The sequence below is a fragment of the Macaca nemestrina genome, chromosome 13 (assembly GCF_043159975.1).
Source record: "Macaca nemestrina isolate mMacNem1 chromosome 13, mMacNem.hap1, whole genome shotgun sequence".
Classification (NCBI taxonomy): Eukaryota; Metazoa; Chordata; class Mammalia; order Primates; family Cercopithecidae; genus Macaca; species Macaca nemestrina.
Genome location: NC_092137.1, coordinates 54,091,342 through 54,115,335, shown reverse-complemented (window position 1 = coordinate 54,115,335; position 23,994 = coordinate 54,091,342). Strand labels below are relative to the sequence as shown.

At 40.1% G+C, this 23,994-nt stretch overlaps 2 protein-coding genes across 9 annotated transcripts in view; one reads left to right on the top strand and one right to left on the bottom strand.

Annotated features, from left to right (window-relative positions):
• LOC105465029 (endoplasmic reticulum lectin 1) overlaps positions 1-14,944 on the bottom strand; it is a 32,869-nt gene extending 17,925 nt beyond the window's left edge. For both annotated transcript variants that reach the window (XM_011713210.2, XM_011713211.2), the window contains exons 1-7: positions 14,618-14,944; positions 6,903-7,007; positions 5,337-5,417; positions 3,772-3,849; positions 3,572-3,635; positions 2,586-2,620; positions 30-253 (exon numbers count right to left, since the gene is read on the bottom strand). In XM_011713210.2, coding sequence (XP_011711512.1) covers positions 30-253; positions 2,586-2,620; positions 3,572-3,635; positions 3,772-3,849; positions 5,337-5,417; positions 6,903-7,007; positions 14,618-14,779 — 749 coding nt within the window. In that variant the 5' untranslated portion in view covers positions 14,780-14,944. The remainder of the gene's footprint in view (positions 1-29; positions 254-2,585; positions 2,621-3,571; positions 3,636-3,771; positions 3,850-5,336; positions 5,418-6,902; positions 7,008-14,617) is intronic.
• Positions 1-23,994, top strand: part of LOC105465032 (ankyrin repeat and SOCS box containing 3) — a 194,334-nt gene that overhangs the window by 52,622 nt on the left and 117,718 nt on the right. Inside the window, exons 1-2 of one of the 7 annotated variants that reach the window (XM_071076686.1) lie at positions 15,006-15,178; positions 19,831-19,950. The exons of 1 other annotated variant lie outside the window; for it this stretch is intronic. Coding sequence is in view for 1 of the 6 variants with exons in the window: in XM_071076679.1 (XP_070932780.1) it covers positions 14,464-14,504 (41 nt within the window). In the remaining 5 variants the exon portion in view is untranslated. Of the gene's footprint in view, positions 1-9,044; positions 9,062-14,281; positions 14,302-14,348; positions 14,505-15,005; positions 15,179-19,830; positions 19,951-23,994 lie in introns of those variants that run through there. 5 more of the 7 variants (XM_071076682.1, XM_071076681.1, XM_071076679.1 and 2 more) reach the window with 5 other exon arrangements.

The following is a 23,994-nucleotide window of genomic DNA, read 5'->3' as shown; positions in this document are numbered from 1 at the left end:
ATGTTTAAAATATTAAATGCACATCCTACCTGTATTTAGGATGACTGCACAAGAGTGGTGTCAAAATGACAACTTCATATTCACAAGTTGTAACTTCAGCTACTGAAAGAATTTCATGCTTAGATTCAGGATGACATATGTACATCACAGTACTTGATCTGGGCCGGTTCTGTTTCAAACTACAAGGTGTACCATTTCCCATTCCCACAGGATAGTATGGTGTCATCTGACCTTCGATATTTTTAGTGGGAATCTTAAAAAAAAGAGTATAAGACAGACTTCTAATTAGACATGGAAATGGGACTGAGGATGGGAGAGGAACTTATTATTCTGAAAGGAAGAAAACTATACATTTTACTTATTAACTGAAAGGTAATATTTCTATATTTTAAGTTCTCCCTCTAATATTATTTTGATTCATAAGTTTTTATTTGAGCAAATATGTATTTTCAGAGCTAGTTTAATACAGCAAAAAGATTATTTGGTGCCAAAATTAACATGTTAAGTAAAAGTACATTTATATAAAGGGCCATAAAATAATGATTAATATGAATTATTCTCAACAGTTCTAAAGAAAGAGACTAAGATAAAATATAGAAACTTACTATACTGGGCTGCTCAGAGCTTTCTTCTCTAAACTCTTGGTGAATGTTACAGTTTAGATTCGACAGGTCTGAAGGCTGATTTGCCAAAAAATAGGGTTGTATAGTAAAACACTGTATTCTAAAACAGAAGTTTAAATACAGTGCTGACTGGTTCATCAATCTGCTTACTCTTCTTCCCCGTTTTTCATATTAACAGCAATACTAGCCAGCATGTAAACTCCTATATAAATCTACTCAAGGCCAGCAAAAGACAAATTAAAAAATTTTCATGGAATGAAGGAATAAAGGATAGAACCTGAGAAGACAAGGATCACTAACAAGTTAGCTCCCATACTTTTCTCTACATAAACACAAGAAAAATCTACTGTAAGAACTTTAAAAAAAGTCACTGTTCATAGTATCTCCAAGCAAGCTCTTTGGAGGCAGGGATCTCATCTTCTATCACTTTAGTACCCTGTCAGCACTATGTCCAAAACCAGCAATAAATAAATGTTTTCAGGAAAAAAGGTTTTGAGATTTCCTTATATGTATGTGATTTTTAAGCCAGTGTCTAAAATTAGAAAATCCTGGGTTCAAATCCAAGCTTTAAATTTACTAGATTTATGACTTTGAATAAATTTCAGTTTTTGTCATTTGTAAAAGTAGAATAATAATATACAGTCGTGCACTGCATAATGACGTTTTGGTCAACAATGGACCTTATATAAGACAGTGGCCCCATAAGATTATAATGGAGCATATACAGAAATCTGATATATTGCATTTGATATTTGCATTGCGGTAGCGGAAATAACTGCTATTCAGTAATGGTAATGAGAACTTGGTTTTCCATGGGAAAAAAACATAAATAAAAATATACATACCATGTAGGTCTGTGTAAGTACACTCTATTATGCTCGCACAATAATAATAAAATCACCTAACCACATAATTCTCATAATGCACCTCCACTGTTAAGCGATTCATGACTGTATATTAAAAGGTTTTTGGAAGATTAAACATTAGCTTTTGTTACATGTCTGGCAGTGTCTAGCTTATAAACTGGGGCTCAAAAAATAGTTTTCTTCCCTTACCATTTTCTTCCTCTTCCTTTATCATTTTACACTTTGAATTCCATCTTTTGCTGTCTTCCAGAGTCACAGTAAATAACTATTTTAATCTCAAAGGTAGTCTGTAAAATTAAAATCTTTTAAAACAGCAATGCTATGTGTGTCTATGCTTAGCTTATCAAGTCTCTCCAAAGCTACCCTTTTAAGTTATAGGCATCACTTTTAAGTAATTTTCAAGGCCTTTGCCATTTTACTTTACTTCTAAAAAAAGTCTCAGTATGGTATTAAGCCATTTATGGAAATATCCTCTATTAATAAGTTATTTTTTTAAAAACTCTATAAACATTTTTGGGATTTAAAAATTGTGATTAGGTTTCCTGAGGAATTACTCTTTTTAAACAACCCTATGTTACAGACATCATTTATCCATTCTTTCAATTAACATTAATGAAGTGCCTACAATATGTCTAACACTCTGCTTGGTACTGTGGGGTAAACAGATAAAAGACAGGCCCTGCTTTTAAGATGCTTGCAGTTTGGTAGTTTGTTATTTATATTATAGTTTACCCGTTTTGCCCACAGGAGAGGGGGATCAAACAAGAGAAAAAAATGCAAAAACCTCTTAACAGTTTCAAGTGTTACATAGAGGGAACCACTGCTAAGCACAGAAGTGATATAATGCTATAACAGAATCTTTCCCAGACACATCAGTGATAGATTTATTTTTGTATAATCTTAAGAGTAAATAGAAAGACCACAGTGTAACTTTTCTCAGAAAAAACGAATATACTGCAAAGGTTCTTTGACCCAATCCTTTGAGGTATTTGACAGATGAAGAATAAGAACACAAAGCTATATTCTGTCAGTTAGGTTATATAAATTCATACCTCACTAAGTGTTAAGAGTAAAAAAAGCAACATCTGTCACTTGCCTCATTTGATTTTTCCTTTTCTTCTGCTTCTCGTTCTGTGGAATAAAGTAAGTGTAAAGAATGAGCAGTGGCATATGTGATACAAATGACTAAGTTTTCAACCACCTTTGTAACCTTAAACTTCCTTCTAAAGAAGGTCTAAAGCACATACGATTTTACTTTAAAGCTAGTTTCCTTGAAATGGTTTTGTATGAAAGGACAGTCATATTTAATCTTTACCTAGGAAATACTCTATTTCAGGCAGAAAACTGGCCACAACAACTTTCTTTTGAAGTATTTTTATCTCAGTGAAAAATTTAATATTAAATTAGTTGACCAATCTGAATATAGAATAAACATATATCACCATTTGAGAGATACATCTATTTCTACATATAATAACTGCTTAAACCAAGCAGAAGACTAACACTATATAAATATAACACTAACATGCACCTGACATTGTTTTCACTATTTTCTGCTTTGATAAACATGTTTTTTTCTTACTTATGTTAGTAAAGCTTTTAGGCTGTGCATGGTGACTCATGCTCATGCATACAATCCCAGTACTTGGGGAGGTTGGGGTGGGTGGATCGCCTGAGCCAGGAGTTTGAGACCAGCCTGGGAAACATGGCGAGATTCCATCTCTACAACAAATACAAAAATTAGTGGGCATGGTGGCATGTGCCCGTGGTCCCAGCTACTTGGGAGGCTGAGGCAGGAAGATCACTTGAGCCCAGGAGGTCGAGGCTGCAATGAGCTATGTTCATGCCACTGCACTCCAGTCTGGGTGACAAAGAGAGACTCTGTCTCAAAAAAAAAAAAAAAAAAAAAAAAGGTGAAAACAAAGACTTCTTCAAAAGTTTTGCAAGGGACAGTTCAGAAACCTATTTCAGTATTTTAAAATTCACAGACTGTCCAAAAAAAAAATCTCTTAAATTCCAATTTGAACATATATTTTAAACCAAATTCCAGCATTACTGTCAAATCACTGGGTAGACACCAACCTTTTTCAAATAGAAGGTTCTTGGCCAACATATTCCCAAGGTAGTACTCGTGAATATTTATTTTCTATATTGAAAAGTAAAATAAAAATATACTAAGTATTTTGCAAAGACATTTTTAAGGATACAACTTTAAAACTATCAATCTCATTATTCAAGTTCTCATCTTATAATGTTTCATAATATTTTGAAGAAAAACACACCTGACCAGTTTCTTTCTCTTCATGGTACTGCCGAATGTGTTTTCCGTGACATACTTCATAAGTCCAATAAGACTCAATCTAAGAAAGACGGATATGTTTCAATATACAAAAGCCACATAACTCAGCTGAATTACTTTTTGATATTTGAAGCAGCTGAGATTTCCCCTAAGATTTCGGAGTAAGCTTTCATTAAATGACACTTACAATTATGCCTCAGAAAAATGTGAAATTTCTGAAGTCTATTCATTATTTTCACTAGCTCTGTGTGAGAATTCTGTGAAGTAAATAGGTCTAGAATATACTTGGGGTCTGTAATAATTACCTGGCTTAGGGATAATTTTCTACATAGCTTAAAAAATAAAAATTAGCATTTTAAATTAAAATTCTCTTATATACTTTTGGCCGGGTGTAGTGGCTCACGCCTGTAATCCCAGCACTTTGGGAGGCCAAGGTGGGCGGATCACCTGAGGCCAGGAGTTCGAGACCAGCCTCGCGAACATGGCAAAACCCCATCTCTACTAAAAAACACAAAAAAATTAGCGGGGTGTAGTAGCGCGTGCATGTAATCCTAGCTACTGGGAGGCTGAGGCAGAATCACTTGAACTTGGGAGGCAGAGGCTGGGGTGAGCTGAGATCGTGCCACTGCACTCCAGCATGGGCTGCATGGGTGACAGAGCTAGACTCTGTCTCATTAAAAAAAAAAAAAAAGGGCAGAAAACTTTAGTTTCAACTGAAAAACATTCAAAACAGCTTGCTAAATGGTATGATTTGTTATTGGTATTATTTGGTATCTGCTGCACACACTAGACAGGAATTGAAATGAGTAAGATGTTATTAAGAAACAACTAGCCAGACACAGTGGCTCATGCCTGTAATTCTAGCACTTTGAAAGGCTGAGGTGGGTGGATGGCTTGAGTTCAGGAGTTTGAGACTAGTCTGGGCAACACTGTGAAAAACCTCGTCTCTACAAAAGAACACAAAAATTAGCAGGGCATGGTGGTGCTCAGCTACTGGGGAGTCTGAGGTGGGAGAACAGCTTGAGCATGGGAGGTTGGGGCTGCAGCTAGTCGTGATCATGCCACTATACTCCAGCCTGGGTGACAGAATGAGACCTTTTCTCTAAAAGAAAAAAGCAAAAAAAACAAAAAGAACTCAGATTTATACCTAACTTAACATCTGATACAACAGGAACAGAGAACCAAATACTCATTTATAAGTGAGAGCTAAAAAATGAGAACACACGGACACAAAGAGGGGAATAACAGACTTGGGGCATTCTTGAAGTTAGAGAATGGGAGGAGGGAGAGGATAAAAACAAAAACAAAAACAAAAAAAAGCAACCCATCAGGTACTATACTCATTACCTAGGTGACTAAATAGTCCGTACACCAAACTCCTGTGACATGCAGTTTACCTATGTAACAATCCTGCACGTGTAACCCTAAACCTATAACAATAGTTAAAAAAAACCTGATACAACATAATAAAGAAGAAACGGTATTTTCAAAGATCTGTTGGCTGTTGGTAATCATTTTCTAATCATGAAGTAAACATAAAATACATACTCTGTAGGAACAACTGCTTTGTTTAAATAGTGGTTCCAAAAGTTCTCTTGGATTAGGGCCTTTATAATCCTTTTCTTCTTCCTAAGAAAGAATTAGAGTTTAATACTTACAGTCTTTCTAGAATTTCACCCAACTTTGCTGTTCGGGTGTTAACTCATTACTCAAATCACAAATGCTTAGAAATAAAAGAGAAAAAAAGTCAAAATGTTTAACAACATCCTAAGGTATGCCACTGCTTTCAAATGAACTGAAGTACAAAATATGGAGCCATAAAATAATCTTTCATAGAGTTCATTCTTTCTTTAAAAAAAGGTCTTTTAAAATGTATTTTTGTTTTTCACAAGGCAAGAATGGAAGGAAAAAAAGGTTTTTAAGTATCAGTTTCCTGAACAATTCTTATAAACTTATTTCAGAATTTTTAAATGCTTTTACCCAAACAAATTCTTAGATATGAAAGCCTTAGAATAGTTGAATCTTACAGAATATATTGGAAAGTTTTAAGGTACTTTTCAGTTTTCTACATATTTTTACATTTCAGATTTGAATGCCGTGTATGTGTGTGTGTATGTGTGTGTGTGTGTGTGTGTGTCTCAAGGAGACTTAAAATAGTGGTCTTAGATTTCAAATCTGAACAAAACCCAATAAAGCACTGAGTTTAATATTTCTGTTTTCCAGATCATGAAAATATTATTGAATTGGCTTAATAAATTTATTGAGTGGAGGAAGTGAGTTTCAAATTTGTTCCACAGCTAACTATAGCCTATACCTCAGCCTCCTGGCTCCTAGGCTGGTGTCCTTTCCATTTTACCATGCTGCCTCTCCTGTTTCATCTTGAAAGAAGTCATTGCCTTGAAGGATGGATAAGAGGCAGTTAGGGCATTTCAGGAGGAAGATAAGGGCATGAGCTAAGGTAATGAGAAAGCATGGGGTACCTACAGACTTACTTATAAACAGTTCTTTATTTTGAAAGTCACATATACATTTAAAAATTATATCTTGCTTTAAAACTCTAATGTCTACAAAGAAAGCAAGTGTGGAGTTAGATTTTTATTCAAACCATTAAAAATTGGTTGCAGCTGGGCATGGTGTCTCACGTCTGTAATCCCAGCACTTTGGGAGGCTGAGATGGGTGGATCACAAGGTCAAGAGATCCAGACCATCCTGGCCAACATGGTGAAACCCTGTCTCTACTAAAAATACAGAAATTAGCTGGGCGTGGTGGCATGCACCTGTAATCCCAGCTACTCGGAAGGCTGAGGCAGGAGAACTGCTTGAACCTGGGAGGCGGAGGTTGCAGTGAGTCAAGATCATGCCACTGCCCTCCAGTCTGGCGACAGAATAAGACTTCGTCTCAAAAAAAAAAAAAAAAAAAATTTGGTTGCTAATTTTTCCAAGATAAACTGCAAAATCAAAGAATTCAGGAATATTAAAACCAATTAATACTTTTATGCTAAAACAGTCTTATTGAGAAATCTGTTATTCAATTTTACTTCAAAGTATGTAGTTACAATGTTTTACATAAATATTTTTGGTGACAGGATTATCGATATATCTATAAAAACTTACCTCATCCCCACTTGTCACAAGGGGAAGTATGCATTTATATTTTTCTTTATGTGCAGTTGTCATGATGACATAATTATCTTCTTTATACAAAACTCCAGTTGTGGGCTGCAAATAGAACAAAAAATATACATTACGTTCTTCTCTGTGAAATTGTATCACATTGAATAACTTCAGTCCTAGCTGGAAAAAAAGATTCTTTAAACTAATTTAACATTTCAACATATGATTATTTTAAAGGGAGGGAAAATATGCTACATACATTAATAAAAATTTTAGATTCAGGAGGGTACATGTGCAGGGTCTGTTACATGGATATATTGCATGATGATGAAGTCTGAGCTTCTAATATTCCTGTCGCCCAAGTATTGAACATAGTACCCCAGTACTTGGTAAGTAGTTTGTCACCCTTTCCTCTCTCCTGTCTTTTGGAATCTCCGGTGTTTATTGTTCTTGTCTTTGAGTGTGTATTCAACGCTTAGCCTCTACTTATAAATGAAAATATACGGTATTTGGTTTTCAGTTTCTGTCTTAATTCACTTAAGATAATGACCTCCAAGCTGCATCCATGTTGTTGCAAAGGACGTGCTTTCATTCTTTTTTGTGGCTTCATCAACATACTTATTAATTACAAAATGAAGGTAATAAGCTTTATTCTGGTGTCATAATAGGAAAATAAATGAACAAAATAATGTTTGGAGTATAAAGAAAAAAAGGAGGAATGCAATAGATTGAAGCTAAAATAGTGATTATACTTGGGAGGTTGAGGTGGGAGGACTGCTTTAGCCCAGGAGTTCAAGATCAGCCTGAGCAACGTGGCAAGACCCTGTTACAAAACAAAACAAAACAAAACAAAAAAAAAGGAAAAGAAAAGAAAAAAAGGCACTAAGAGGTGGCAATCAATGTTCATAGATACACCATCACTGAACACTTATTACTGCTACTAGCAATTACCATCTATATATGAATCCACAGCACTTTACGAATATATAGTACTCTCAGTTCTGTTGCATGGGACATGAAAGTAATGTAATACAGTATTTTTCATATTTGGAGAATGTATGAATTTATCCACAAATAAATTCCTTTTAAAAGCAAATTACTACAATCATCTGTGCTGACTTGACTTTATTTTTTTTATTATTATTATTATTATTTTAATTTTTTTTTTGAGGTGGAGTCTTGCTCTGTCTCCCAGGCTGGAGTGCAGCGGCGCAATCTTGGCTCACTGCAAGCTCCATCCCCCGGGTTCACACCATTCCCCTGCCTCACCCTCCCAAGTAGCTGGGACTACAGGCACCCACCACCACGCCCGGCTGATTTTTTCTATTTTTAGTAGGGACGGGGTTTCACCGTGTTAGCCAAGATGGTCTCGACCCCGACCTCGTGATCCGCCCGCCTCGGCCTCGCAAAGTGTTGGGATTACAGGCGTGAGCCACCGCACCTGGGCGACTTAACTTTTTCTTAGTATATATCAGGGGTCAGCAAACTTTTGTAAAGGGCCAGAGAGTAAATATTTTAGGGTTTGTGAGCCATATGGTCTCTGTTGCGCCTCTGCCACTCTAGCAACCAAAGTACACAAACAGTAGGTAAACAAATAGGGATGATGATGTACTAATAGAACCTTATTTATAGAAATACATGGTGGGACAGCACCATGGCTGTAGTTTGCTGACTTCTGGCATATATTGACAAAATTATCCTTAAAGCTTTTTACAATATGAAACCAAACAAATTCACATTGGTTAGTATGAATCAACAGAATTCAAATAAACACTTCAATTAATACAACTGATATTATTTTAGTAAAAACAAATCTCTGCTCTCTGATAGAAAATGTGATACTTGTTTTACTAAGGCAGAAATGTTTGTGTTTTATGATACATATTCTAAGATAATTCAATTATCTCTTCACTTTCCTCTTATGGTACTGTGCAACTATGGTACTATTTAGCTATTCCTGGCAAGGAGAACCTCTTCTTATTAAGGACTTTTGTTCTATTCTCAATTTAATAATAACTTTTTTTTTTTTTTTTTTTTTGAGACAGGGTCTCTCACTAACCTAGGCTAAGTGCAGTGGCATGATCAAAGCTCACTGTAGCCTGACCTCCTGGACTCAGGCGATCCTCCCATCTCAGCCTCCCTAGTAGCTGGGACTACAGGTACGTGCCACCATGCCTCGGTAATTTTTCTGTAGAGATGGGGTTTTGTCCTGTTGCCCAGGTAGGTCTCAAACTCCTAGGCTCAAGCCATCTGGCAGCCTCTGTCTCCCAGGGTGTTCGTATTACAGGCATGAGCCACTGCCCTGGCCTAACAACTCTTAACTATAATAAAACCAGCACTACTTGGCACCAATGTAATCCTAAACACAAATGCAAATTACAGCATTTTCCGCAAGACAACAAAACAAAACAAAGCAGTAAGTACTAGCTGTATTAGTTCTAGAACAGTACTGTTTTTAAGTGTTTTACATTCATTAACTCACTAATCCTCAAAACAAGCATTACACTCATTTTTACAGAAACATATACTAAGGTCCAGGGCTTAAACAATTTGTCCAAGGTTAAAAAACCTAGAGGTAGCAGAGGCCAGAGAATTCAAACAGATTGGCTCCATATTCTGTAAGCTCTTAAATATTTTAACATATTTGAATGAGCTTTTACAAATGTTTTCTAGATTACTATGTAGACTTGAATTGTGGCCAAGGACACTTGTTTAAAAGGCCACTGTAAGTCAGGTGTGTCTCAGCTACTCAGGAGGCTGAGGCGGGAGAATTGCTTGAGCCCAAGAGTTTGAGTCCAGTCTGGGCAACTTAGTGAGACCCCGTCTCTCTTTAAAAAAAAAAAAAAAAAAAGAGCATTATAGATGATGAGGGAATCAAAGAGATTTGAAAGTAAGAGTTGCAAAGCTAAACTTACAAAGAATTTCTTAGAAACATTCAATTGTGCCAACGATTTGCTATAAGACATAACATTTGTAATTCCTTTCAAAATGGTCTCCAAAATGCTTACCATGTAAAAAGAAAATGCTTGTTTGGAACCACAGCAAAAAAGGGAAGACAATTCTTGATGCAAATAATTGTCTTTCATTAGTTTAGGAAAGGCTGCTTTCCCAATAAAATAGGCCAAATAGCAATTCTATCTGAAAACTCTTTGCTGAAATATTGAGTCACTTATTGGGACCACAAAACATATTTTTAGCAAACTTTACTTTTTGGTAACAGCAATTACGGAGAAAAAGTTAATCTTTTGTGATTTTTCTAAAAATTTTGATCTACTAAAATCAGGATTCTGATTTTGTAAAACAGGTTCTTACTTTAAGAAAACAAAATATAATAAACTCAGAATGTACAGAATTAGATAGTATAAAAAACTTTTTTTATATAACAAGGTATTCTCAGTGGAAGAGGAAATCAGCGATTTGACATAAAGTCAAATTTTATTAGAGATTTGATATAAAGTCAAACTTTAATATAATGAAACTAATCAGAGGAGCTGGGGTACTTTAAAAGTTAAGGAACTTTAAAAATATCTTGGCATGAGAGGAATTCCTAATGTTTGACGTGGGTCTGGAGGAATTAAGATGGTTAGAGGATGAGAGAACTTCTATAATGGTAGAGGCTATAAAATACACCTGTCGATAGAACCTGTCAATGCTATAAACATGCTATAAACCATGGAGTTGGTCAAAGAGTAGTGCTTGGTAAAATCTGAGTAAAATATATTCTACATCCACAACAGAAGTAGACAGAAAATTAGACTGATTCGTGGTTTAATTTGGTGAAATCTATGAACTCTATAAAGTGATGAATAATTGAACATAATGACAGAGGTGATACTTCAGAAGGAAAATATATACACAAAAACAAAACAATGCTAAACATCAATAAGCAAAGAATATCATAATTATTAACTAGTTAATGTACACATTAAAAAATTCACAATTTTTTTGTTCAGGTGAGATGGCTCATGCCTGTAATCCCAGTGCTTTAAGAGGCTGAGACCAGAGGATAGTTGTGACCAGGAGTTTGAAACCAGCATGAGCAACATAGGGAAACTATCTCTACCAAAACACAAACAACCCCCATTTTACAGTTTTGGTGCTTAATACTTTTTCTAAGCAAATCTGAAAGCAAGATTGTAAGTGATTATATATTGTTTCAATATATCTGAATGGGAAGATGATTTAAATAAGGTAATTTTAAAGCTTAAAAAATTCAGATCTTCTAATCCAGTCTCTTCCAATTTCAGATAGTAGACAGACAAAGGACCTTATCCTATTTCATACAGCTGCATATTAGGTACAAATGTCCAACCAGCGGCCAGGCACGGTGGCTCACGCCTGTAATCCCAGCACTTTGGGAGGCCGAGGTGGGCGGATCACTTGAGGTCAGGAGTTTGAGACCAGCCTGGCCAAAATGGTGAAACCCCATCTCTACTAAAAATACAAAAAAAATTAGACGGGTGTGGTAGCGAATGCCTACAATCCCAGCTACCGGGGAGGCTGAGGCATGAGAATCGCTTGAACTTGGGAGGCAGAAGTTGTAGTGAGCTGAGATGGCACCATTGTACTCTAGCCTGAATGACAGAGCGAGACTCTGTCACAAACACACACAAATGTCCAACCAACTGGCCCATTAAAAAATTGGCAGTGCCAGGTGAGGAGGGCAGTAGTTTCTTTTTCTTTCTTTTTGAGACAGACTCCTTCTCTGTTGCCCAGGATGGAGTGCAGTGGCACGATCTTGGATCACTGCAACTACTGCCTCCAAGGTTCAAGCAACTCTCCTGCCTCAGCATACCAAGTAGCTGGAACTACAGGCATGTGCCACCATGATGGGCTAATTTTTTCATTTGCAGTAGAGACAGGGTTTTGCCATGTTGCCTAGGCTAGTCTCAAACATCTGGCCTCAAGTGATCCACCCAGCTCAGCCTCCTAAAGTGCTGGGATTATAGGCGTGAGCCACTGTGCCCAGCCAGTAGTTTCAGTTAAATGTACCAGCAAAGGGAAGCCTTAAGATTATAGAAATATTAAAAAAAAAAAATGCCAATGATAATGACTATTGTGGCTTATTTTTACATAAAGGACATAGGCCTTGTGCCAATTCATAGAACAGTATCTCTAATTTTTCTCAAACTAACGCAGACTTAAAGAAAAAAAAGCCAGATGCAATGGTGACCACCTGTAGTCCTTGCTGCTCCAGAGGCTGAGGCAGGAGGATCGCTTGAGTCCAGGAGTTCGAGGCTGTAGTGAGCATAATCATGCCTATAAATACCTACTGCACTCCAGCCTTTAAAAAAGAATTTTTTTTTTTTTTTTTTTGAGATGGAGTCTCACTCTGTCACCCAGGCTGGAGTGCAGTGGTGCGATCTTGGCTCACTGCAACCTCCGCCTCCCGGGTTTAAGCGATTCTCCTGCCTCAGCCTCCCAACTAGCTGGGATTACTGGTGTGCACCACCACACCCAGCTAATTTTTGTGTTTTTAGTAGAGACAGGGTTTCACCATGTTGGTCAGGTTTGTCTTGAACTCCTGACCTTATGATCCGCCTGCCTCGGCCCCCCAAACTGCTGGGATTACAGGCGTGAGTGAGCCACCACGCCTGGCCAAAGAATTTTTTTTGAAATAAAATTGTTAGATACGTGAAAGGTTGGTGTAGCATATGCTAAGACTGAAAGAAAATGGAATGACAATTTGGTAGTGACCTCTAAAAATGCTAGTTTTAATCGCTCACTTATAGGCAATTAAGTTTTCAGGGCTATGTATCAGCAAGTTTTTTTAAATTTAAAAAAAACCACAGGTGCAAGAGTAAAAAATTTTTTTTTTTTTTTTTTTTTTTTTTTTTTTTTTTTGAGACGGAGTCTCACGCTGTTGCCCAGGCTGGAGTGCAGTGGCGCGATCTCGGCTCACTGCAAGCTCCGCCTCCCGGGTTCCCGCCATTCTCCTGCCTCAGCCTCCTGAGTAGCTGGGACTACAGGCGCCCGCCACCGCGCCCGGCTAATTTTTTGTATTTTTAGTAGAGACGGGGTTTCACTGTGGTCTCGATCTCCTGACCTTGTGATCCGCCCGCCTCGGCCTCCCAAAGTGCTGGGATTACAGGCTTGAGCCACCGCACCCGGCCAAGAGTAAAAAATTTTAATGACATAATTCTTCAAACATCTGCCATATTCACTCCAAGTGTGCTCTTTGGATACAATAACAGGGATTAAAGTATTCTCATCCAAGCTTGCTAAAGTTATATCTGATTCATAACAAAATTTTGCATAGGCATTTTAATATAGCAATATTTCGTGGCAATACAAAGAGAAATTTGACTTCCCAGAAAAATGTTTACCTAGATAAATTCAGAAGCCATTGAACAACCAGAATGGGAGAACAAAGGCTGGAGAAACAAACCAGATGTGAAAAATAAGCAAAAAAACTTAACATTTGATTCACATATGTAATCCCAGTACTTTGGGAGGCTGAGGCAGGAGGATTGCTTGAGCCCAGGAGTTCAAGACTCTGACTTTAGGGAAAAAAAAAAAAATTAGCCAGGGGTGATGGGGTTTCCCTGTAGTCCCAGCTACTGGGAAGCTGAGGCAGGAGGATCTCTTGAGCCCAGGAGGTCGAGGCTGCAGCCAGTGGTGACCGTGCCACTGCACTTCAGGATGGGCAACAGACTGAGACCCTGTCTCAAAAAACAAACAAAAACAAAAACACCCAACCCAAACCAAACCAAAAAACCCCTAACATTTGCAAATAGAAAGCTATCTGGTAATCATAACATCCATTAACTTGATACATCTTGTTTTGACATCATAGTATCACTTACTGTTTCAATAATATCGTAATAAAAGAATATAATAAAGTATTGCAAGTTGAACGCTTGAAGGTAATTGGAATAAAAAGTTAAAAAAAAATTTGCTTTTTCCGGGACTTCAATTTGAAATAAATGAGTTAATTATTACATGGTAAGTGTCATAAGAGTACAATTTGTATGGGCCTGCAGCAGGTACACGTGGACAGGAAGACTTTTCAGCGGTCCACTCCCCCGAGACTGAATTTTCATTTCCGCGAGGTTATAAATATGTTCTTCACTATAGAAAAACAACATAGAAGCTCATGTTCTGGGGACCCAAATAGCAGTCGTAATACATGAAAACTGTAAAGCATATTCTGCATAAAGGGTCGTTAACATCTCACAAGCCAAACAGCCCTCTCAGAAACAACTCTGAAAGGAAAAGATTCCCTTGGAGCTGTGCGTTTGCGTATGTTCGTGTGTGTATACAACAGAGGGAGAACGAATACGAGAGAGGGAACTCGAGTCTGAAGTACTGTGGTGTGGGCAGCGTGCCGTGTAATACTGAAGGAAAGAAGTCTGCTGGTGGAGAAAGAGCCACAGTTAATTTTCCAAAAGGAAGATGAGTAAGTGCACCTGACGTTATTCTACGAAAGCTGCTTCTGCAGGGTGGGAGTGTTCGGAAGCAAGGTCTAGTGCGACAGAATTAAAAAGGTAGAGAGCAGGTGATCGCTGGATCCCTAATGCTCAGCAAGGGGGACGCCTCCACATAACGTGAGAACGAATGAATGAATGAACGCGACATAAAAGCAGCTTTGGCTTGGAGAAGGTAAGAGTCTGCAGAGAAGGTCTTAGGGAGAAAAAGCAAAGAAAACCGAGGGAAGAGGCCGAACCCTTAGTATCAGGAGGAGGGGTGGCTGCGGGGTTAGTGAGGGCACTGACCAGAGAGAACTCGGTGCCGGGCCAATTGACTCGGAAAGGGATGTCATCGCTGAGTTGAGGGAGGGCTAGGCCGCCGCGAGACGCCTCCAGGAGGCCGCAGAGGACCAGTAACACCGGCCCGCCCGGGACCAGACTCCGTACGCCGCCTCCTCCTTCCTCCATCCTCCGCCACCGCTTTTTCCAGCCACTTCCACAACCTCCTCTGCTCTAGGAGGAGAGGAGGAGGAGGAGGTGGAGGAGGAGGCGGCGGGACTATAAAGGGCCCGGGTAGCCCCGGCCCAACCGCCGCCACGTCTCCTTCCGGAGAGCCCGGTAACACCGCCTCCGCCCCCTTGAGCTTCTTGTCGCCGTTTCCGGGGCAGACGACATATCAACATCCGGGGCCGGGGGTCGCGGAGCCGTCCGCCTACGGGGGCCGGGACGTCGGCTGAGCGTCTCTCGTTTTCGGACCGCTGCAACATCGCGGTGGGGCTCGAAAGCGGGGACCTTCTGGGACGCCGCATCTGGAGACGCGGTCTCGGACCGGCCATTTCGGTGTAGAAGTGGCAGCACGGCAGGCCGGTGAGTCTCGGAGGCGGCAGCCGCTTCCTGAAGCCACTCGTGCTGCTCTCCAGTGGGCAGGTAGAGGTTTGGCCCATACGGAGTGAGAGTGGGAAGAAGACAGTGTGAACAGTGCGGGTGCGGTCCTTAGATGAGAAAATTCAAAGTAGCATGAGTTATGAGAAATGGCGGTGTTCCTGACTGACCTGCCTTCTCGCAGCTTTTCTTCTTTTTCTCCGCGTTTGGCATTTGTCTTTCCCGCCTGAAGCTTCCCTGCACCTCTTCTGCTGTACACCGTGGCCGTCTCGTTACTTCACAGCTTCTGACTAACGCAGGGCAGTTTGTTCAGCGACTGCAACTCTGTGTTAGGGGAAACCTGGGGTGAGGTAGCCCGCCATCTCCCGGTAGAATACCGCGAGCCTCCGAATTTGGCATGGTGGGAGACTCTCGTGGAATGGACAGCTAGACATTACATACAGCCCTATATTTTTTACCCCAAGTGGGGTCCTCCGTCTCTAGATTAAAGTGTTGGGATGTTGTTTTATCAAGGAAGCCGATAAGATTCCTTATGTGAGGTTCAGCGCCAGATGAATGTGTCGTTATAAACTAAGTCACATCTGACTGCATCCCCAAATTAAACAAAAACTTTTGGTTTCCCCTCCCCCTCTTCAGAAAAAAATGCCGTTGTCTGTTTTGATCTCCAATGTGATGGACATACAGTGTTGGCTTTAGAGCAATTACCATTCTCTTCCTGCGAGGTTGGAAAAGCTCGACAGTCTTGCTAGATCTGTTAAAGACTGGTTGCCCCCACTTCCTCAGATTTGAACCAAATCCAAAAGCAGGAAGAACAGTCCCATTTTCTATCTGTAAAAATTTATTTTTAACATAAGGAATCCATGGTCTCAAAGAAAATAACTTTGTTCAGAATTGTTATTCGCTAATTATATTCAGCACTTCTTATTAATGCTTAATATGTTCCAGACTACTGGGATTTTTGTTGTTGTTTGTTTGTTTGTTTTGAGACAGAGTCTCGCTCCGTCACCCAGGCTGGAGTGGGCGTAATCTCGGCTCACTGCAACCTCCGCCTCCCGAGTTCAAGGGATTTTCCTTTTTCTCAACCTTCCCAGTAGTTGAGATTACAGGTGCGTGCCACCACACCCTAATTTTTGTATTTTTAGTAGAGACAGGGTTTCACCCTGTTAGCCAGGCTGGTCTTGAACTCCTGACCTCGGGTGATCCGCCCTCCTCGGCCTTCCAAAGTGCTGGGATTACAGGCCTGAGCCACTGTGCCCGGCTCCACTGGGATTGGTAAAATGGCAAATAAATGGGTTTCTGTCTTCGGTCTCAGTCTAGCCAGGGAGATTGTACAAACAAATGATTGCAAACTATTACAATAGTAATAACAGTTAACTTCCTTTTTTTTTTTTTTTTAGCATTTATTCTGTACTAAGCACTAGTCTTAAGTCATGAAGGAAAAGAGATGTACTTGACTAAATAAAAATGAAAACTTTCTGTGACGTCCTGTTTTAGCATTTAGAACTATAGTGATTGAATCTGTGTTCAATACAGCTGATATTTAAGTAAGAGGGGACTTAAGTAAAATAATTTCTGGTATTGGTAAGTGCTGCGAAGAAACTAGGGTTATGTGAAAGAGAATACCCGTGGGATGTGTTGCTTTTAGTACGTAGGGCAGAGGAGACTTCTGTGAGGAAGTGACATCTGAGCTGTGACTTGAATGATGAGAAGGGAGCCAGACAGATTTCCAGGCAGAGGCCCTGAGGCAGGAATGAGCTTGATGTGTTGGAGTGATAGAAAGAAGGCCGGTGTGGCTGGAGTGTAAGAGGAAGGTGGTAGAAGTTTGAGAAGCAGAAAGAGGCCAGGGAGACACAGCTCTGTAGGCAGGAGAGTGGACAGGACGCGATGTGCATTTGTGAAGATCATTCTGGCTGCTGTGTGGAAAATTGATTATAGGGGGTGTTGTGGGTTTAATTGTGTTCCCCAAAAAGATACGTTTAAGTCCTATCCCCTAGAACCTGTGAGAGTGAACTTAGTTGGGATAGGGTCTTTGCAAATGTAATTCAAGTAAGGATGAGGTCATACTGAATCGAAGGAGGCCCTAATCCAATGACTGGTATCTTTATAAGAAGCGGGAAATTTGGATACAGATGGAGACACAAGGAGAATGCCATGCCATGAAGGAGGAGGCAGAGATTGGAGCATGTGTCTGTAAACCAAGGAACGCTAAAGATTGCCAGTAATCACCACAAGCTAGGAAGAGGCAAGGAAGAATCCTTCTCTAGAGCTTTCAGAGAGAATAGCCCTGCTGACGTCTTGATTTCTGACCTCCAGTTTCTAGAATTGTGAGAGAATCAATTTATGTTGTCTAAGCTGCTCAGTTTGTGGTAATTTGTTACAGCAGCCTCAGGAAGGTAATAGAGGCTGAAAACAAAAAAGTAGCTGAGACAAGTGTCAACCAATTTAGAAGTTTATTTTGCCAAGGTTAAGGACATGTCATTGACACAGCCTCAGGAGGTCCTGACAGCATGTGCCCAAAGTGGTCGGGCTACACTTGGGTTTTATACATTTTAAGGAGCCATAAGACATCAATCAATACAAGTCTTCTATGCTTTATTTATAGGTTGATTCTTAAACATTGAAAACCTATCAACTATTTGCCATATTATAATTATGCAGTCATCATTCACTATAAAACCAGTAAGTATGATTGCATCTGCAGGGAAAAAATGTAATTCTACCTCTGCCAATTAAGGTATCCTATTAGCTTCCTAATAATGGCACTATATTTGCTAAAATAAATTCATTTTGCTCCTGAAGCTATCTTTCCAGCTCTCACACGTGTAATTTAGACTAGCTGCTTTCCAAGTCAGTTGCATACCTGTTTTCTGAGATTTCTTTGTGTCATGCCTGGGTTAGGTCTACTGCTTTATGTATTCCATGTCCTCATTTGTCACAGATTTTTTTCCCACCTTGTTGGGGTAAAACTAATTTCAAGCAAATTGTTTCAGAAAGGATTAAACAGGTAATTTAATTTCCACAGGCTTCATATGTCTGAAAATGCCTTTACCTTTCCTGCTCATTTAATGATAGCTTGGGAATAGACTTAGTCCACAATCATTTTGTTTTCTTCAAAACTTTGAAGACATTTTGTTGCTTTTTAGCGTCTAGTGTATCTGATGACAAGTCTAATGCTGTGTCTTTCTTTTGCAGGTATCATACTTTTTTCTCTGGAAGATTTTATTAGACTGTTTTCTTTATCATTGGTTCTGTGATATTTTATCAGAGTGTTTCTAGGTGGTGAATCTTTTTTCATTCATCCTTCTTGGCACTCTATGAGTCCTATTTTTCACTTCTGGAAAATTTTCTTCAGTTATTTCTTTAATTATGTTCTTACATTTTCTCTATTCTATTCAGAATTTAGATACGTTCTTCCACATACATTTAGATAGATTCTTCCAAATACAGAGGAAAAATATAAAAAGAAAAAATATATAATATGAAGGATCAATCCAAGAGGACCATTTCCTTGACTTTCAGTTTTTTTCACTTTCTTTATTCAGTGGTTTTTTCCCCCCCCGCAGTTTCTAGTTACTGATTTTTAATGGATGCATTGTTCTCATGACATGAATTTCTTTGAGGATTACACTTATAACTTTTAAGTATTTATCCCCCATTCCTGGAAATAGCTCTACTTCTTTCAGGTCAATTGTTTATTTTCATCTTTTTCTGTTGAGATTTTCCTTAAAAAAAAAAAAAAAATCTTGGTCGGGCATAGTGGCTCACACCTGTAATCCCAGCACTTTGGGAGATTACCTGAGGTCGGGAGGTCGAGACCAGCATGGCCAACATGGTGAAACCCTGTCTCTCTGAAAATACAAAAATTAGCCAGAATTCCTGGCAGGCTCCTGCAATTCCAGCTACTCAAGAGGCTGGTGCAGGAGAATCACTTAAACCTGGGAGGCGGAGGTTGCAGAGAGCCAAGATTGCACCATTGTACTCCAGCCTGGGTGACAAGAGTGAAACTTCATCTCAAAAAAAAAAAAATTATTGAGTTCTTTTGTAAGTGAGCAGGGTACTAGCTGTTGGGTCTCACTTGAGGGTCCTTGAGTGAAGTGCAAGAAACGAGTTACCTCTTTCCTCCTCTCTTTCCACCCTGTACCCAAATAACGAATGCTTTGTTATGGAACATGAGGATGCTCAAATGCTTCCAGGGTAGACTGTTAAATTAAAAAGAGCAACAACAACAAAATAGATGTGGTTTTAGCCAGAAACAAATACTGTTACTGCCAGGCTTTTTATGTGTAAAGGGCTGTGGTAAAAAGTTTGACTTGCTGTTTCATATAAATCTTACAATAATTCTGATTTTAGTCCTACATCGTTCTTCTGCTTCTGTTTCTAAGATTGGTACATCTCCAGGCTCTGCTGGCAAGAATGTCTTCTACATTGCTATAGCCTTCTCATGTACGCATGTGTGTTTGTTCTGGACTGCAGTTTTCTCTGCACTGGCTTAAACCTCAATATGATCCCACCTGCTTTCTCTTCCAGAATGAATGAATACATTTCAGTGGGATTTTGTTAGGAAGCGGAGGAAAATGTATGTGCTTAGTTTGTCTTGCATAAAGTGAGTAATCCTTTTTTTTTTTTTTTTGAGGCAGTGTCTCACATTGTCACCCGGCTGGAGTACAGTTGCGTGGTCACTGCTCACTGCCACCTCAACCTCTGGGGCTCAAGCAATCCTCCCATCACCTCAGCCTCCTCAGTAGCTGGGACTACAGGTGTGCACCAGCTTGCCTAGCTAATTATTTTATTTTTTAAATTCTTGGTTTCCCAGAGTGTTGGGATTACAGATGTGAGCCATGGCAACCAGCCAGTATATTTGCTGAATAAATCAATGCTGTTGAGAAAATTGGGCAAAGCATACTGTTGTTTAAAAAGAAAATTATGGCTGTAGGATATAGGTAATTAGGTGAATCTTTTAAATCCTGTTTTAAAAAGTCCTATTTTTATTTTCTCCTATTTTAGAAAAGAATCTCAGCCAGGCGTGATGGCTCACGCCTGTAATCCCAGCACTTTGGGAGGCTGAGGCAGGCGGATCACCTGAGATTGGGAGTTCGAGACCAGCCTGACCAACTTGGAGAAACCGTGTCTCTACTAAAAATAGAAAATTAGCCGGGCGTGGTGGCACACGTCTGTAATCCCAGCTACTCTGGAGGCTGAGGCAGGAGAATCGCTTGAACCTGAGAGGTGGATGCTGTGGTGAGCCGAGATGGTGCCACTGCACTACTCCAGCCTGGGTACCGAGAGTGAAACTTCCTCTCTCTAAAAAAAAAAAAAAAAAAAAAAAAGAAAGAAAACAATTTCAATGGGGTTAAGCCCTACCAATGGAGTTACAAAATGAGGTAACTACCATCTCTCACCTTTTTTTTTTTTTTTGGAGACAGAGTCTCGCTTTGTTGCCTAGGCTAGAGTGCAGTGGCATGATTTTGGCTCGTTGTAGTCTCAACCTCCTGGGCTAAAGTGATCCTCTCACCTCAGCCTCCTCAGTAGCTGGGACTACAGGTGTGCGCCACCATGCTTGGCTAATTTTTTTTGTATTTTTTTGTAAGAGATAAGGTTTTGCCATGTTGCCCAAGCTGGTCTCGAACTCCTGGGCTCAAGTGATCTGCCCCCTCAAGCCTCCCAAAGTGCTGGGATTACAGGTGTGAACCTCTGTGCCTGGCTGCCTTTTTTGTTCTTTTTAAAATTGTAGGCCTTAATTTCATTTTGTTCCTATTCAGTGCTTAGCACAGTGCCTAGCATGTTGAAAATGTTCAATAAATGATACTACGTTTGTTTTACTTAAACTCTTTGCCTCTCATTTTCATCATCATAGAAAATAAGGATTGAGTTAATATACGTAACGCACTTGGTATAGAATCTAGCATGTAGTTAGTGCTACATAAGTGTTAACCATTATTCTCTGACACATGAACACCTTTTTGTTTTTTTCTGTGAAGCTTTCTCTGATTCTTTTACTTTGAATTGGTAATTTGCCTTTCTGTATTCTGCTTGTATTTTATTTATTTGTTATTAGTTTTAGAGACAGAGTATTGTTGTGTTGCTCAGGCTGAAGTGCAGGGGCATTATGATATCTCACTGCAGCCTTGAACTTCTGGGCTCAAGAGATCCTTCTGCTTCATCCTCCAGAGTAGCTAGGACTGCAGACATGTGCCACTATGCCCAGCTAATTTTTACATTTTTGTAGAGACGTGGTCTCACTATATTGCCCAGGCGGGGAACCCCACCTCCGATATTCAACGTGGGTTCTTTTCTACTTCCCTAAGTGTTGGCTGGTCTGAGAAATAAAGGGAAAGAGTACAAAAGAGAGAAATTTTAAAGCTGAGTGTCCGGGGGAGACATCACATGTTGGCAGGTTCCGTGATGCTCCCTGAGCCGTAAAACCAGCAAGTTTTTATTAGCGATTTTCAAAAGGGGAGGAGTGTACGAATAGGGTGTGGGTCACAGAGATCACATACTTCACAAGGTAATAAAATATCACAAGCAAATGGAGGCAGGGCAAGATCACAGGACCACAGGATGGGGCGAAATTAAAATTGCTAATGAAGTTTTGGCATGCATTGTCATTGATAACATCTTATCAGGAGACAGGGTTTGATACCAGACAACCAGTCTGACCAAAATTTATTAGGCGGGAATTTCCTTGTCCTAGTAAGCCTGGGAACGCTACAGGAGACCGGGGCTTATTTCATCCCTTTGTCTACGATCTTACAAGACAGCCATCCCCAAAGCGGCCATTTTAGAGGCCTCCCCTCAGGGACGCATTCTTTTTCTCAGGGATGTACCTTGCTGAGAAAAAGAATTCAGCGGTATTTCTCCTATCTGCTTTTGAAAGAAGAGAAATATGGCTCTTTTCCGCCCGGCTCACTGGCAGTCAGAGTTTAAAGTTATCTCCTTTGTTCCCTGAACATTGCTGTTACCCTGTTCTTTTTTCAAGGTGCCCAGATTTCATATTGTTCAAACACACATGCTATACAAACAATTTGTGCAGTTAATACGATCGTCACAGGGTCCCGAGGTGACATACTTCCTCCTCAGTTTACGAAGATGATGGGATTAAGAGATTAAAGACAGGCATAGGAAATAACAAGGGTATTGATTGGGGAAGTGATAAGTGTCCTTGAAATCTTCACTATTTATGTTCAGAGATTGCAGTAAAGACAGGCATAAGAAATTATAAAAATATTACTTTGGGGAACTAATAAATGTCCGTGAAATCTTCACAATTACGTTTTTCTGCCATGGCTTCAGCCGGTCCCTCCCTTTGGGGTCCCTGACTTCCCGCAACAATGTTGCTCAGGCTAAAATGCAGCGGCATTATGATAGCTCACTGCAGCCTTGAACTTCTGGGCTCAAGAAATCCTTCTGCTTTATTCTCCAGAGTAGCTAGTACTGCAGACATGTGCCACTATGCCCAGCTAATTTTTTTTTTTTTTTTTTTTTTTTGAGACGGAGTCTCGCTCTGTCGCCCAGGCTGGGGTGCTGTGGCCGGATCTCAGCTCACTGCAAGCTCCGCCTCCCGGGTTTACGCCATTCTCCTGCCTCAGCCTCCCGAGTAGCTGGGACTACAGGCGCCCGCCACCTCGCCCGGCTAGTTTTTTGTATTTTTTAGTAGAGATGGGGTTTCACCTTGTTAGCCAGGATGGTCTCGATCTCCTGACCTTGTGATCCGCCCATCTCGGCCTCCCAAAGTGCTGGGATTACAGGCGTGAGCCACCGCGCCTGGCTGCCCAGCTAATTTTTACATTTTTGTAGAGACGTCGTCTCACTGTATTGCCCAGGCTGGTCTCAAACTACTGACTTCAAGTGATTCCCTTGCTTTGGCCTCCCAAATTGCTGATATTACACGCACGAGCACCATACCCATCCCTCTGCTTGTATTTTATATCACATCTTTTATATTAAATAACATAGATTTGTTTGTTTGTTTTTTTGAGATGGAGATTCTCGCTTTGTCGCCCAGGCTGGAGTGCAGTGGTGCGATCTTGGCTCACTGCAAGCTCCGCCTCCCGGGTTCACGCCATTCTCCTGCCTCAGCCTCCCGAGTAGCTGGGACTACAGGCACCCGCCACCACGCCCGGCTAATTTTTTGTGTTTTTAGTAGAGATGGGGTTTCACTGTGATAGCAAGGATGGTCTCAATCTCCTGACCTCGTGATCCGCCCGCCTTGGCCTCCCAAAGTGCTGGGATTACAGGCGCGAGCCACTGTGCCCAGCCTTGTTTGTTTCTCCACCAAATATGATTCTTGATAGCTGGGGACTATCTTATTTATTTTGGTCTCAGTGCATAGTCATTGCTTGCCACCTATCATTAGTTCTCCCATTTGAGCTAGGTCTTAAGGAATGAGGAGGGTGGTGTGATTGGAGCACGAGGGGCAGGGGAGTACATCAGTGGGAAGTGAAATTTGACAAATACACTGACACCACCAGATTGACGAGATTGTAAATAGTTGAATGCCAGATTAAAGGATTTGAATTTATTTTATATGCAGTAGGAAGGGATTTTTGATTACTGACCTTAGTTCCGTATTTTAGGAAAGTAATTATGAGTGCAGAGTAGAGCATGTATTGGAAAGAGGAAAAGAGATTGGAAACAAGAAGAATATGTAAGAAACTCTGGCTCTTGACGTGTGTATGATAAGGCTCTTTAGTTGAGAATCTTTCAGCATGTAACCTTTTACTATCATGTAACCTTTTAAGCCTTATCACAAAAAGGCTTCAGGGCTTCCTTGGTAACTTCGTTTTGACTTTGTTAAAAGAAGA